The 16,105-nt window shown below is 41.2% G+C and overlaps 1 protein-coding gene across 1 annotated transcript in view; it reads right to left on the reverse strand.

The window, feature by feature from the left end:
* The window catches only part of MTPN (myotrophin), a 54,222-nt gene extending 52,532 nt beyond the window's left edge, over positions 1-1,690 (reverse strand). Inside the window, exon 1 of the mRNA XM_084635916.1 lies at positions 1,311-1,690. Within this exon, the coding sequence (XP_084492042.1) occupies positions 1,311-1,382 (72 nt within the window). The 5' untranslated portion in view covers positions 1,383-1,690. The remainder of the gene's footprint in view (positions 1-1,310) is intronic.
* Positions 1,691-16,105: the final 14,415 nt, after the last annotated feature.

The raw sequence follows: 16,105 nt of genomic DNA on the forward strand, positions 1-16,105 counted from the left end.
GGAGAAAGAAGGAATCACTACATCTATTAAGTCAAGTCTTTCTATCACTAGCTAGTATGCTCTATCAGAAGCACTCAACATAAAAAAATAAAGGTGGCTTCAAATTGAGGTGGAAAGGAAGAATAAACAGCTTTCAATCAGCAGCAAAACAAAAAACAGGTCTTCCCCCATTTTAGTTACTTTCCATTTCAAGATTGCTCCTAACGCTGGAGATTGCTAAAGCATCTTGTAGCATCAATGTATATCTGACATTCTTCACAGGTGTTCAAACAGTGGTCCATGGAGAGCTCTCTATTCACACAGTGCTGGCTCCTTTCAACAGCTTTTGCAGATACCCTGGATATTCACTGAAAAGAAGAACCTGGAAACCTACAAAAGCTACTAGAAACAAAGAAATCAAACCAACCTTACTATTTCTGATTAAGAGGAGATAAATTATCAAGACAATTACCTTTTTCAGAAAAATTAAAAACACTTATTGCCTGTAATACAATAAAGATACATGTAAAATTAGGGAAGTATTTACTGTAAGCAATTGTCAGGAGGAAAGATGGCCTGCAAGACACTAAGATGCAGGTCCATGCTAGGAGTTTGAGAAACTGCTAGAATCATCTCTACCATCTTGGCAGAGAGCATATCTACCTCCCACAGCATCTTGAAGATTTGTCAAGGCAAAATTCCCTCTCCCACCTCCAATGTGTGCAATTCCCAATCCTCAATGGTACTGCAACAGCCTGCAGGCAGAGTTCATCCCCTGAAGCGCACAGAAAGGCCTTACTGTAACCGCACAGGTGTTTATTACCCTTCTCCTGGATCTAAGAGACATGCCCGGTAGATTAGAATTACCCCCGCTTATACTGTTGGGGGCCCCAATCCTCAGGAAAGGAGCGTGCCCAGCCCAAAGCCGTAGAGACAGTCCTGGTAAGTCAGGAGAGCCCAGCACCGAGCTAGCTCTCAGCTCCCTGTGCAGGACTTACAGCCACTACCGGGGGGGCGCGCAACGCCCCAGGCACGGACACCTCCCCACCCGCGCGCGTGCCCCGATGCTCGCTCCCTCCCCCGCCGCCGCCTCTGGATCGAGTGGCGCGCCCCCGGCTGCCAACAGCTCCCAGCCCCGCTCGGTCCTCGCCGCCTCCCACAGCGCGGTCACCCCTGCAAGCGCCCAGCCTGGCCCCGGGCAACGTGGGGCTAGAGGAGGCCTATTCTCTCTCTCTCTCTCACACACACACACACACACACACACGCGCGCCACTACACCCAAGCGCACAGTCACTGCGCTGGCCCCCTCCAGGGCCCCGCCCGACTCTTACCTTAGCCACATAGTCCTTCACCTCATCCAGGTCTCCATTTTTGAGGGCCCACATAAACTCCTTGTCAGACATCGCGGCCGCCGGACAGAGACGCGGGAGCGGCGAGGGCCCAGCACCCACACGGAGAGGGGCAGGTGGGGCGGCGCGGGGAGGGAGCCTTCTCTGGCCGGCTCTCGCTCTGCCAAGGGAAGGGACACAGGCGGGCGGCAGTTAGGGCGGTTATAACACAACGTTCCGGGCCTGCAGCTCTCGCTCTGCGCCGGGAACAGAGACGGGGGAGGGGAATCCGCCTAACGGAAGGGAAAAGCGGTTTTACACGCAGCCTTTCTGCTTCCGGTTTTCATTCGGTCAGCCCGAGCCCGGCCCCTTCCATCCAAGCAGAGAAAGGCCACTCAACTACGCATGCGCCTCCGGGCGACTCTCACTGAGCATGCGCCTCCGGAGGCCGAGGGGAGGAGCGCTTGCCGCCCGGCTGTGCCTGGCTCAAGGGCTCCGAAGCGCCGCTCTCCCGCGGGCTGCCCGCCTCGGTGCTTGCTCCCTTGTAACTCTACCTCGGCCCCTGCCCTGATTTTTTTTTTTTTAAATGAAGAAGGATGCTAATCTCTTTTGTTATTGCTAGAAAACCCGGACTTATAGGCCCGATTTCCCTAAAGAGACTCTGTAGGCAACTGAAGTTCGTAAAATCCAAGTAGCAGCAAACGAAACCCAATTCGCTCTTTTCTAGGCTGCCCCTGGTATCTGGAACAGACTCCAAACACCTGCTCAACCAAGCCACTGTCCTAAACCTCATCCAAGGGACTCCTAGATACTTGGCACAAAACCTACAAAAGTGAACCATTTAAAACGTAAACTAAAATAAAGTGGCTAAAATCGTGCACAGAGTGACACCATCATATTTACATCCTCGTTCAGCTTCCCCTCCTCCCCCAATTTCTTGTGTCCCTCAATTGTTGCTTCCAGTCTAAAACTTAGGGCAGGATCCTGCAAGTGGACCCACGTGGCTTAGGGTTCTGCCCATGACAGAGTGTGTGGGACAGCCCAGATCTACAGAATCTGACTCATAGATTTTAAACTCTTTATAGACTGGGATGATGTCTACCGGTTATAGAAACTACCTTCCACACCATTGAACACAATGTAAGTGCTTGTGTTTTAGAAATGATGTGATAAATTGTCACTTTGTAAATGTAACTGATTTTTGAAACCAAGTACTGTAGTTTATATTTATGAGGTGGTGTCTGAGGCAGTCCCTACCTCTTATCAGTCATCCCTTTCTAGCCCGATATGGCAAACAGTGCCATATGGAGATTGCACTTTTGAAACCAGAAATATTTCAAGTGCACCTTCTCCAACTATCGCGTGGAAAAGTGTAGATATTTTAAAACAGCAACTTTGTTATAAAATGGGCAAAAAAAGAGAAAATCCATGCAAAAGACAGAGAATTGGAAGCTCTGCTTCGTTTGCATGAGATGATGAGACAGACACAACAGTTCACTTACGCTCATTTATCTAATCTGAATGCCATTCCCTACTCTGTGTATGTACTTCAGGTAGATAAGAATTGGGGAGCACTGATTAGTGGGACTGTAGCAGGTTGACTATGTGGAAGAAGCATGGGAAATGCTCATATATCCCCCATGAGACTGGAGGAGGCAACAGAAAGGTGCTGAGGCCAGACATAAGAAGGTTGGTAAGTCGCTGTGCCAAGAGTTAACGCTGCTCTGCCTCCAGCCCCATTACTTCTGATGAGATTAAATTCATCCTTGTGCTATGTCTCCCACTCACACCCTTTTCTGAGGGCTTCCGTGGTTACTTAAGTGGTACAAAGGCCTCTGCACAAGAGTGAATTTCACTTTTGTTAAATATAAATATCTAGTTTAAATAACTTTTTTTCTTTATATTGTCATGAGCTGGGTGGAGCCTTGTTATGAGTTGAGTGAAAATTCCCACCTAAGACAAAAGGAGTTTGTGAACCTGCCCAGGAGCATTGGCTGAGTATTATTTTGGGTAGAAAGGAGGTATGTGGGGTGGGAAGGAAGGCAGAACAGAATAACTGAGAGAGAGAGAGAGAGACTGACTACCTAAAGACAGGTTTCAGAGTAACAGCCGTGTTAGTCTGTATTCGCAAAAAGAAAAGGAGTACTTGTGGCACCTTAGAGACTAACCAATTTATTTGAGCATGAGCTTTCGTGAGCTACAGCTCACTGCATCCGATGAAGTGAGCTGTAGCTCACGAAAGCTCATGCTCAAATAAATTGGTTAGTCTCTAAGGTGCCACAAGTACTCCTTTTCTTTGTGTGACTACCGAAAGGAGCAGCTTAAAGCACAATGGTTGAACCTGGAAGAAACCTGGGGAGAGGTTTTTGGTTCAGGGTGCAGGCTGAAAAGGGTGCTTTTGGTGCTCTAAGCAACTGAAACTGTTTCCTCCTGTTTGATTCCTTCAGAGACAGGACTTTGTACATTCTTTGTAAATAAAAGTATATCAAAAAAATACCAGATTCCATCAATTTCTGCTTCCAACCAGAACACCCCAAGGGCCCTGAAATGATGACTAGCTGCTCAGGTCAAAAAAGGGCAATAATATGTTTCAACAAATAAATAAATCATAAAGGTAGGAAGGAATAAAATAAGCACAATAAATTATTCAAATTTTCTAGAATCAAAGATTATCCAACTGTTTTAATTATCCAATTAAAAAAAAACAAGCAGGAGGCACAGGCACTTATTTGTACCCCTCCATGCTTTATTTTAAAAGCCCTGTTTGCTCAAGGGAGAACTACATCTGTTTGGTCAAGGAAGAAACCTACCATATATTACCTAGAGCCATAGCACCATAGAATTCATTAAAGACAATAGTTATATAAGAGGTAATAAGCAAACATAAATGCAAAATACAATCTCATGTAAAATCCTTTTCTCAAGAGAGAGAAATCAAACCATCTCAGGAAATAAAACACTAAACTCTTAACACCACTCTAAATTTAGTACGGTTATTAAAATGTTACCGGAGTTCTAGGAGTGACAGGTGTGAAAACTGGGGAACATAATTATTTTCGTTCGGTAGTTTGCTACGTTTCTAACGGATTTGATACACTTTGTCCCCCATTAAAATCACTGGAGAGGAAATGCGGAAGTATTCTCTGCACTTTGTGCATCAAGCAATTGTTCTACCTCATCATGGTCAGAACAAAGACTTTTTTTCTCCCACCAATTTGAACCCATAATTTATCAGCATAGAAAATGGAAATAAATCCTTTCTTCAGCTGCATGCATCTTTGATGACATGATTGAATAGAGTTTGTTGCTGTTGGAAATAAATTTATTCTTATCCTTTGGAAATTCACTCCCCTCATCTAAATCATTTTAGAAATAAACTCATAGGGTCCAATTTTGCTTGGCCCTAATATAATATGCATAGAGAGAGGGAAGGAGGGGGTATACAATGTTCTCCTCTCCTCACTTTTCTGAGAGCAGAATTGCATTTGGAGGGTCAAGAACTGTTCACTCTATTCCCACAAGGGTGGCTGGCACAACAAAGGGGACCAGAATGAGATGAGGCCATGGCCCCACCCTCTCTGCACTGGCCCATGAATCCCTAAGTAAGGGGCTGCACCCTATAAAGAAGTGTAAGAGTAGTTGTGCTCCCCTCCTGCAGCAGAGAAGAATGGTATTCTGCTTCCTTGAAATAGAAACGAATACGTCCATGTGCATCCCTGGGCTTGTGCTGCTTCTCATTGCCTGTAATCCTTGGCAATGCCTAATGCCCCATAACATATCACTTAGTGAAGCAGTTACTAAATAAGAGCCTGATTCTGCAAATTCAGTGTATGAATACTCACATAATTAGTCTCAGTAAGATCAAGGAGACTACTCACGTTAGTAAGTGTTTGCAGGATCAAACCCTAAATCAGTATGGTGGGCTTACCCACCGTCTCATGAAACAAGTATTCTTGCAGCCTTGGATTCTCTTCTGTATCAATATCATTTGTAGATGCCAATATGCTTGATAGACTGCTTTGACTATTTCAGGTTTACAAAAGCACAGGTCCCAATCGTCTTCTCCATCTCTGTTGGTAGAAAGTGCTAAAACCGCTTAGGCCTTCACCCAAGGAGTCTGGAAGAGGAAGTCCTGCTTCTTTGACATAATTTTCCATTTCTCCAACATCTCATGGAAGCCCCTCCAAGGAGTTCGGAAGGTTTGGGGAACCAAAGCTCCAAATTAAAATTAGTAATGACAGAGCAGTATTAACTTTTGTGCCTCGCCTCCCTGTGCTGTGGAAACCACAATGGGATGAGGGAACTTCCAGGTACAGCAGCCAGTGTGAGCATTCCTGGATGAAGTCTTTGGAGGAGATAAGGTTTCCTAAGAACCAATGTGGCACAGGGCCTCTGTGTGAATGGCTCTTTCTTCCAGTGGATTCCTTCAGACTTTCATTTTTGGGGAAGGTTGCACCAAGGAAACTCCTGTACTACAAATTCCAGTAAAAGAATACATATAGGGAATTATATATTCTCCATGAGTTTATCTATCTTGGAAAAATGAAGAAATCACTTGACCCTGGAATGAGTTAAACAAGCATTATTCAGGATGTATAAGACTTTGTCTGTATTGGGAATTTACCCAGGTTTCAGTGATCAGTGGCCAGGCACTGGCGTAATTGCATCAATGCAAACCACATGTGTAAACAAAGTTGTGACTTGCACCAATGAAGCTTACCCTTGCTCAAAACCCAGATGAGCTCAACTATTACAAATTGTGCACTAAGGGTTTGCATCAGTGCATCTATATTGGTAACTATTTACTGACTGGTAGAATCAAGGCAAATACCTAAGGTAGATAAAACCTAAGTATTTAAAATCTGAGGCTTAGTCCACTGAGCTACCTCTCTGAAATGGAAAAGGGAAGAAAGTATAATACAGTCTGCAGAATAATTTCTTTAAATTGGCTATAACACTGTTGTTGTTGTTATTAAAGTTAAATATCAAGTAGCCTCAGGATTGCATCAGAGAGATAGAGGTCTGATCGTAAAGTGTGTGATTGTTCAGTGTAGCTGAAAGTAACACTTAGAAGAATTTAGCTCATAGTTTTGCTGATAATGAATGAGTTGGAATAGAATGCAGCTCTCTTTTTCACAACTCTGTTGGCTTTGCCATTCTGACTATGGTGAAATCCTTTGCCAGTAAGCAAATAAGACTTGGACCATAGAGAATGTAACAAGATGATACACATGTGTAAAGTAACAAGATGATATTTTCACAATAAGTCTTTTCACCATCACCACACTTAAAGCAATATCTGGATCAACATCTAACTGCTAACCTAAGACACAGTCCAGATATGGGTTTTTTAAAAATTAAAATACACTTTATAGTACTGACATTGCTCAGTAGGAATTTCAAATGCTAAAATATTATGGCTGAAATTCTGCCCTTTTGTAGAAAAAAATGCCAAAGAGAAAAATGTTGACACATCCTTGTGTACTTTATTCAGAGGAAGCCTAAATGGTGGTGAAAGTTGCACTTTGAAAAGTGAGGGCAAGTTGGTGTAACTTACATGATAAGAGAGTGGAAGAGTGGGTTTTAGCAGAAAAAGAAACTGAAAGAAGAGTGTAAAGAAGTGCAAGATAAGCCAGTGTCAAGCTTGCTTTCTCCAACATCATCTAATATACTGCTGCTGGTTGTGTTTCCTGCCAGACACCCCCAACTTCCATGCGCTCAATGTGTGACAGGCTGATTAGCTTATGTGTTACACACAACATTTATGTCACCCCTGAATTTGACCCTATATGAGCAGAGGAATTTATATTGTCTTCAGACTTTTGAGTTTTCTGGAACTATATTTAGGGATCTAGCTGTGAGCATTTCTGTCAAATACGGTCGCCTGGCCTATGCTTTTACAAGTTTGAATGTCTACTGTGTGTTTCGATTGTCCCAGTAAGCACAGACTTCTGAGTCATATATGAGGAACATTTCTAGCAAAACTGCAGGGGCCTAACATCCTCTCCCATGCTCCCTATTCTGCATCCAAACCTGATAGCAGGGACTCTTACACCCATGACTTCAATGGGCCGCTGCACATGTTCAGGGGATCTGTACTAGCAGAATCTCATGCAGAATTAGGACCCATAAACCCCAATCCTGCCTAACATTTAAGCATATGAATAACTTTGCTTACTTGAACAGTCTACTTATGTGAGAAACATTACGTATATACTTAGGTGTTTTGACATGATTGGATCTTTGACTGTAAGTCCCTCAAGGCAGGGACCATATCTTCCTTTGTGTTTTTGACACTGAAGATCACACTGTTGGAATTTAACAATCAGTCACAATACCACAGGGAGACTTTGTTCTCCAACCTTACCTTTCCATGGCTTAGTTTCCCCATTAGCAATCTGAGGATGATGATACTTCCCCACTGTTGTAAAGTGCTTTATAAGTCTCAGATGAAAGGTGCTATGTAAGTGAAAAGTAATATTAATGCAGAGGTGACATAGGCAGTCATATGCCAAGATACTTGAGTTCTAGGAGTGGAGAATCAGTTATTATTACTACTAATGATCTTTGGAGAAAAAGTTTTATAGAGATGTGTCAGAATATGTTTGCGAAAGGAGAATTAGCTTCCAAAATAGAATGTATTCTGCTGTTGAAGAACATTCATGTCTAAGGACCAACATATATGAAAATATGCAAGTCAAAAAAGTTCTTAGCCAAACCCAAAGATGTCTTTTTGCTGTTGATAGAGCATTTAGAAATTTTTTTCTATTCTAACAGAATTTCATCCAGTGCTTTCACAACTATTGTCCCCGAGACTACATAATTTTTTATTACAAACCTTTCTGTTTATATTTCTCTGTTTGTGGTATGAATGTGGACAGGAGATGGAATCTAAATTGTTGCTATAACATTCATTTCTCTCAGCATGAAGTTTCTATCCTAATATATCACAAGCACAAGTGTCACTTTAAGTAGCAGGTGTTAGTTTTTAATCAGCAACTTTTGCTGGCTTCAAATGCTTCAAATGCTGGCTTCAAATATCCTATTTATTTTTGTCTTCCTTGATATGTTTTCCTCCTTTCCTTATTTTTCCCACTCTCCTAGGCTGCTTGTTATTTAATGCATTGGCTGTGCTCCCTGTTAGCCGAGGCAGAGCTGTTAAATGCTCTCACCATAATCTCTCTCTCTCTCTCTCTCTATATATATATATACACAGCATAGGCTGGGTTCGCCTTTCACACTCTTGAAGAGGGGAATAGCTTTTCTGAGTAAGTGTACATGTGTGCTCATGACGTGGGCTGTGTAGATTACACAGGCACTGCTGGACATTTGGTGATGCTCTCCAGTCATAGATCTTTCTGGGGCTGTTTCATATGCTATGCTGCCTCTTCCATTCCAGCCAAATATGGTCATACTGTAGCCCAGTGGTTCTCAATTTTTTTTTGTGTGGACCACTTGAAAATTGCTGAGGGTCTCGGCGGACCGCTTAATGATCTTTCCAAATGTTGTTTGTACTGGTAGCTAACTATTGTAAAGCGCTTTGGATAAAAGTGCTATATAAAGAAACTTAATAATAATTAACCTTTTTTGTTCTACAAATAAAAGCACACAACTCCTATTTTAATGTCAGTAGTCTTACCTTTCTAATGCGATGGATGTGCCCTCTCTGCCCCACTGCGGCAGCCCTTGAGCTAGGTCTGGAAGGAGGGTGGGGGTCTCTCCCTCTCTCACCCACCATGGCAGCCCCTGGGCTGGGGCTGGGAACGAGCGGGGGTGGGGGTGTCTCTCCCCTGCCACAGCAGCCACAGAGCTGAGGCTCAGGAGGAGGGCCATCTCTCCCTGGTATCCGCAGCCCTGGAGCTGGGAAAAGTCTCCTCTTTCTCTCGCTGCCACAGCCCTGCACATCCCAAATTCCCCCCACCCCCTCTTCTCACCCCACGGCCCCCTCCCACCTACCCCCTATTCCCCCCCAAGGCCACCAGCTCACCTTACATGTGCGTCTTCTCCAGGATCCAGGCACCTAATTAGGTGGGTGGCCCTTCATTCTCTTGTGTGTGGCCACCTAGGCGCACACCTTAGAGGGAACTATCTGCTGGTGGTCCACGGACCATAGTTTGAGAACCTCTGCTGTATCCTAAACAATCTTGGGGCTAAATAAGTTATTCTCTAATTTACACCTCTTGGTGAAATGATATCTTGGGAATGCTATTGCAGAGCCTCACACAGCAATAATGTCCATATTCTATATGAGAGAAGGTCAAGAGCCTTACAACAATAACAGAATGGCCAAAGAATGTGCAATGTGTTCTGTCAGATCACTTATGGCCTCAACATGGATGATGCCCAACAAGCTGGGGACATAGCATTTGTGGCAGTAAGTACAGTTTCCTACAATAAAGAGCCGTTGGTACAGTTAACATATTCTGCTTTTTCTTCCTATTTCTAAATATTTAGAAATATGCCCGTAATAGTTAACTAATGCCATTTTTAAAATTTCTCAGCAGAGCCTTGAGATATTGAGGGCTCAGTGGGGCATAGAGGGGTCGTGTATCCAGATTTCCTCTAGACGGCTGACTCTGTACAGTACTGGCTGCTCATCCACTATGAAGTAATGAAGGTTCCTGTCATTCATGCTTGGTTCACATAGATCAATATGCTAAGTTACTGTGTCACTATAGTTGTATGAGTTTACTTTAAAAACAAGGGACCTCCTTCTCTCTGGGTGGAAAGAGTATAGAAGCGGCATGGCTATGCCATAAAAGGGTAAATTGACATATACTGGCCACTTGTTGTGCATGTCTTATTGCATAGCCATTCTTTTGTTGTTGTTGTGTCTTCCGTTATTCTGCAGGAGCCCAGAGCAGCAAACTGATTGTTAGTAGTATTAATCACAGTTCACTTTTAAAATTTGATTTCAGGTCACATTTGTATATGCTAATAATTAAGCTTGCATTTTCCTACGCAAAACTTTGTAATCTTGCTTCTCTTTCTATCCACCAGGTGTTAGTCTCCAACTAGAAACTGCTGTGCAGTGTCAAACTCAGCGCGGTTTCACAGTGGAGGTGGTGACAAAGGCAAGTGACAAACTGTGTGTTTCACTACAGCTTGTCATCTGCTTGCATCTCTCCATGGAAACTGCCAATCATTTGGCCTTACCTGGTGGTTTCCTTGGAGGAATTCAAGGAGGATTAACATTACAGAGACATTTGCTGTGTGCACATGACTTGGCTTTGAAAAAACTGCAATGCAGTGTATGTGAAACATCTATCAAGGAACACAAGAATAAGAGAAAAGAAAAGGAGTACTTGTGGCACCTTAGAGACTAACAAATTTATTTGAGCATGAGCTTTCGTGAGCTACAGCTCACTTCATCGGGTGCATTCAGTGGTTTTCCGATGAAGTGAGCTGTAGCTCACGAAAGCTTATGCTCAAATAAATTTGTTAGTCTCTAAGGTGCCACAAGTACTCCTTTTCTTTTTGCAAATACAGACTAACAGGGCTGCTACTCTGAAAAGAATAAGAGAGTACCTGAACAGAACAGATGTGTATTCTGCAGCATTTCAAAACAAGATTTTTACTGTAAATGCTGGGCCTAATTCTACAATCCTTATTCACCCGTGACTGCAATATTGCTATTCATACAAGTAACTACTATTCAGGGTGCAGGGGCAGGACCACAGTATTTACATTTAGGCCTTCCTTTTTGTTTATCTGTTCAGATACAAGTTCAGAATTGTTGGGTCTTGTGATTCCCCTGCTACAGGTGATGCTATTTCTAACATCTAGAGCAGCCATATGGAATATGTAAGGCCTACACTTTGGTAGGTATTAGAAATGTTTAAGGAGAAACAAGATTATGAAGGCTAGCTCACAAGTATTAATAAGTCACTAGCCTGTCTTATCACCGGTAATATATGTATGTGAACTGAGCATTTATACACAGGTCTTTTGCTTATTATTTTACATCTTACGTAATTGTAAGTAAACCTAAATTTCCTTTGTAATACATTGGTATGCCTAATAACCACTAAAGTTAAAACCTGGTTAAAACATAGCTGATTCATTACACAGTGGATAGAGAACCCTTATAAGGGTCTGCCTTAACTAAAACCATACATCACCTTCATAGCAGACAAATCTATCTGCTGTGTTTTGGCAGAGTTAACAGTTACAGATATTAAGCAATATTCAAGAACCAGAGACCAAGGAGCCCACAGGCAACTGTGCATATTAAGAAGTTGGTACCAAATTTAAAAAAATATTTCCCTTCTTTTCACTTTGTGTGCAGTGTATGATAGTATGTAACCTAAGAATGTATTTCAGGGAAGTAGCTGTTCATGATTTCAGATATTATTAGAATTTGATACCTCCCATATGTATACCCCAAGGTTGGGGCTGCATTTCTCATTGAGACAAAAATGTCAGAAGATTTTGTTTTCTTGTGCTAAATGTATAAGGAAGGTATTCCAGTAAAATATTACCTCAATAGTGATGGCAACCCATGATTGGTTAACTCTTTCAATTTTGGATAGATTTGAGGCACTGTGAGGATTGGGACCTTTGCTGTGCTAGTTTATACTTTCAAAGAAGATCCATACTCAACTGCATATAGGCTTTATATTTTATAGAATTGTGTTTGCTTAACCACTATATTGGTATCTAATGTTATGAGGTTTCAAGTATACCATTTTGTTTTTTGATGGGAAAAGGAAGTCTTTTTCTTCTTATATATGCATTACACCTGTAATATACTTTTCTTGCTAGATGTATTTGGACATATAGTCCTGTTAGAGATACTACATCTCGTCATGCTATATTGTCTGACCTCTAGTGGTAATATAGGTAAATTATATATGATTCTATTATGGGGCATTATGTGATATAGTAAGTATCCTTTTATGGTTGACAGGTACCTTGTTCATGAACATCTAGTAGATAGTTAAGGAAAATGAGGTGACTAAAGGCATAAGATCAGTTCAATCATAAGGTAAAGAGGTTCTATAAGGCCTGAATGAGGAGAAGGGGTCTGGATGTAATGGATCTCCTACAAACAGGGTAATCTGTTCTATGCAGACCATAAAAAGCCGCATCTGTAAATGCATGAGCAGAACATCACTTCCTATTCTATCAAATGTGTTTCCAACCCCAAAAAGTGTGTGTGAAACATATGTTAAACACGTTGTTCTAGGAGTGAGCATATGTGGTTTATTTGAAGAGGGTTCTTTTAAAAAAAATATACATGTAGTTGCAAATATACATGGCTCTGAAGGATGTACGGAAGTGCAAGTGAACTACACATTTACAGACTATGGTACATGCATTTTTGAGAGCAGTAAAATGAGTGATTAGACCCCACCAGTTTGGAGGCAATATGATATAGTGGATAAGAGAGCAGACTAGGAGTCAGGATTCTTGACCAGATCCTCAATCTGGGCCAAATTGGTGTTGCTCCATTAACATAAATGGTGCTATGCTGATTTACAATAGGGGAAGATCTTGCCTTCTATTCCATTTTAGCCACTGACTCACTGTGTGAGCCTAGACACATCATTTAACTTCTCTCTGCATCCATTCACTCTTCTGTAAAATGGGGACAGTAATGCTTACTTATCCATTGATCTCAAAGCACTTTTCACAGATAAGTGCTATATGAAATATTGTATATCACCCACTAATATACAGGTAGGGCACATAATTGAGAAGACATTTTGACCTGAAATTATAGGCAGTAATGGCATCCTCTAAATCCATATATGTATATACTGAGTGAGATTCTTGCATGATATAATCCTACTTTTGAAAGTGCAAATTTGATATGTTCTGAAACTTACTGTTCCTAATATATTAGTTATTATACATTCCTAAACAGAGTATTGTGTGCAGTTATATCTGAGTGCTTCATAACTATCTGCATATTTAACAATTATAAGTGCTGTACAGAACTGTGGATGAAGGACATACAGTTTGATCCTACAAGGACAGACACAGTGACCATGCATCCGATGAAGTGAGCTGTAGCTCATGAAAGCTTATGCTCAAATAAATTGGTTAGTCTCTAAGGTGCCACAAGTCCTCCTTTTCTTTTTGCGAATACAGACTAACATGGCTGCTACTCTGAAACAGTGACCTACAGTTACCTGATAGGGCCAGGGAACATATGTTTATATTGCTGTACTAGTGATTTGTGCCTTACCAAATCCTAGTGACCTTCCAGATGCTGCTGCATTCCTCTATCTAGAATCCATTTTAGTATAGTGGCCTCATCAATAAAACAAATATCTTGAATATAATATATCGGCAAAGGTATAACTGCTTCCAAGTGGGTACACTCTGAAAAAGAACCTTTTTTGTAGCTGTTCTTTTCTGTGAATGAGATATGGCAGCAGATCATTAAATGTCAGCACATGCTAATTTTCTATCTGCTGCTAATCATTTCTGGGGGTTTTGAGGTTCTAACAAAGGTAGAGTAGCTTCACAGCCATGCCTTTTTTTGCTATTACAGCTTTCCTTAGCAGGAAAATTTTATTTTTCTGGTGTACCCTAAGCACTGCAGTTGGTGAAAAAGGACATTCTTCTGGTTAAAGCTCAGGATATCTGGATTGTTTCTGCAGCCTTGCTGTGTGACTTTGGGCAAATCATGTAAATGCTCAGTGCCTCAGTTTCCTCATATATATAAAATGGAGCTAATGGTTCCCAGGTGTGTTATGGGGGGAAATTCATAGAATGTCTGTGGGGGGATTAGATATTCTAGTAATAATAAATACATGGGTGATTCAGGAAGATCTTTTTATGTTAGGTTTTCTATAGAGCCCCTCACTCCAATACCTAACTGCTGCACAGGTAAATTTGATCCTAAATGGTTTATTCTGCTCTTTTATGCTGTGAAACTGATGGTACAGCTCTGATACTGGTTTCATTAACTTTGTCTTTAAACTTCAGTTTTGGAGCAGAAAACAAGCTTCCACATAACACTTCACTGTGACCTCAGCAAAATGGTCATTGCTTCACATGAATACTATGGAAAACAAAGAGAACAACATCAGATTTAAGAATTACATTTAATAGAAAGGCGTGTTCTAGTGGATTGAGCATGAGGCTGGGAATCTCGGATTTCTGAGTCCTAATGCTTCTTGCGGTCTTGAACAAGTCACTTAACATCTCTGGCTCAGTTTCTCCAACCTGGAAGTTGTGAGATTTAATTAGATAATGTTTGTACAGTGTTTTGACCATGAGGAGTAGTAAACAGGCTATACATTATTAATTATGTAAAAAAAAACCCGCTATACTGAAGGGATGATAAGGTTGCAAAGTTAAACGCCCAAAAATTAAGAAATGCTTGAGTTAAGATTGCCCAGGTAACAGGATGCTGGAACAATTTGCATAGTTGGGCTTCTGAGAGGCATTGAACCAAACTGTAAACCCTGTATATAAAGGAAACCACTTCTAGCCAGGGGATGCAGCAGCACCCCCAATTCCAGAACCTATGCCAGGCAACCAATCATTAAACCATCAGTTTCACCAGTGGTAAAACCTTGGCAAAGTTACAAGCAATTGAAAACAGGATTTATAATGGGAAGTATCCGGTGACCTTAACTATAGGCTATGCTACCAGCTCTATCTATAATAAGAAGCAGATGACCTAGAATAGATTAAATTCACTTTTGATATTTTCAGTAGAGCCTTGTTTTTGATGATGCTGTGGATTCATTTTCTAATTTATAGTCTAGAAAAAAAACCCTAATGTAAGAACTGAAATGTATATTGGATACAATGTGCATTGTGTTCAAAACAAAACATGTGAATAGTTAATAGTGTGTAGTCATAATGAAGAACATTACTTGAAATAGTATTTATTGGCATGCAGGTTTAATTATAGGTTTCAGAGTAACAGCCGTGTTAGTCTGTATTCGCAAAAAGAAAAAGTACTTGTGGCACCTTAGAGACTAACCAATTTATTTGAGCATAAGCTTTCGTGAGCTGTAGCTCACGAAAGCTTATGCTCAGATAAATTTGTTAGTCTCTAAGGTTTAATTATGTTCTTCAAATACAAACTTTTTTCCTTGCTATTGATTTCTTATTTACCCCCAAAAGATGCATATCATGGGAGCATTTTTATTTATTTATTTATATGTATTTGTTGCCCTTAGTGGAGTGGGCCAGAGGGCAATATTTTCAGTTTTGATTCAAGGCAACAGAAAGCGTTAATCCATCCCTGTCAGCAAAGCATATATAATGGTGCTCACATAAAGGGGTCTTTCAGTTGCTTTTTTTGCTAGCCCAAACAATGTGAATGCAATGAAATGTCTGTACATTGTAGACTGAATGGACTCAACATTGTGTTCTTTTGGACAATATCTGTATAATGTAATATTTAGCCATGTGCACATCATTGGTGCAACCTTAAACTGAACATTTTGTGGAGTTGTACAATTGTTGGGGGTGGAGGAGAGGGGAAGAACATGTGGAGATATATTTTGAGGATAGGGTGCTGAGTTGGTACCCTACTTAATTGATGAGAGGACACTGGTGTCAAACTTCCATTTACCCCACATTCCAAAGAGAAAAAAGGAAGAATTAAAATATCACTGCTGGAGCTCCCTGCCCAACTTACATCCAGGTGAACTGATGATGCAGAAAAATTAACGTGACATCAATCACAGTTTTGCCAGCATGAAGACTGCAAGATCAGACCCTAAGAATTCTCATTTCTTTCTCTGGATTTCTCTCTGAGTAACACTTCTTCCACTTCAGATTTAATTTTTTTTTCTCCTGGTGATTGCTTTTGCTTTATTAGTATT

Source organism: Lepidochelys olivacea (assembly GCF_965140295.1).
Source record: "Lepidochelys olivacea isolate rLepOli2 genome assembly, chromosome: 1".
NCBI lineage: Eukaryota > Metazoa > Chordata > Testudines > Cheloniidae > Lepidochelys > Lepidochelys olivacea.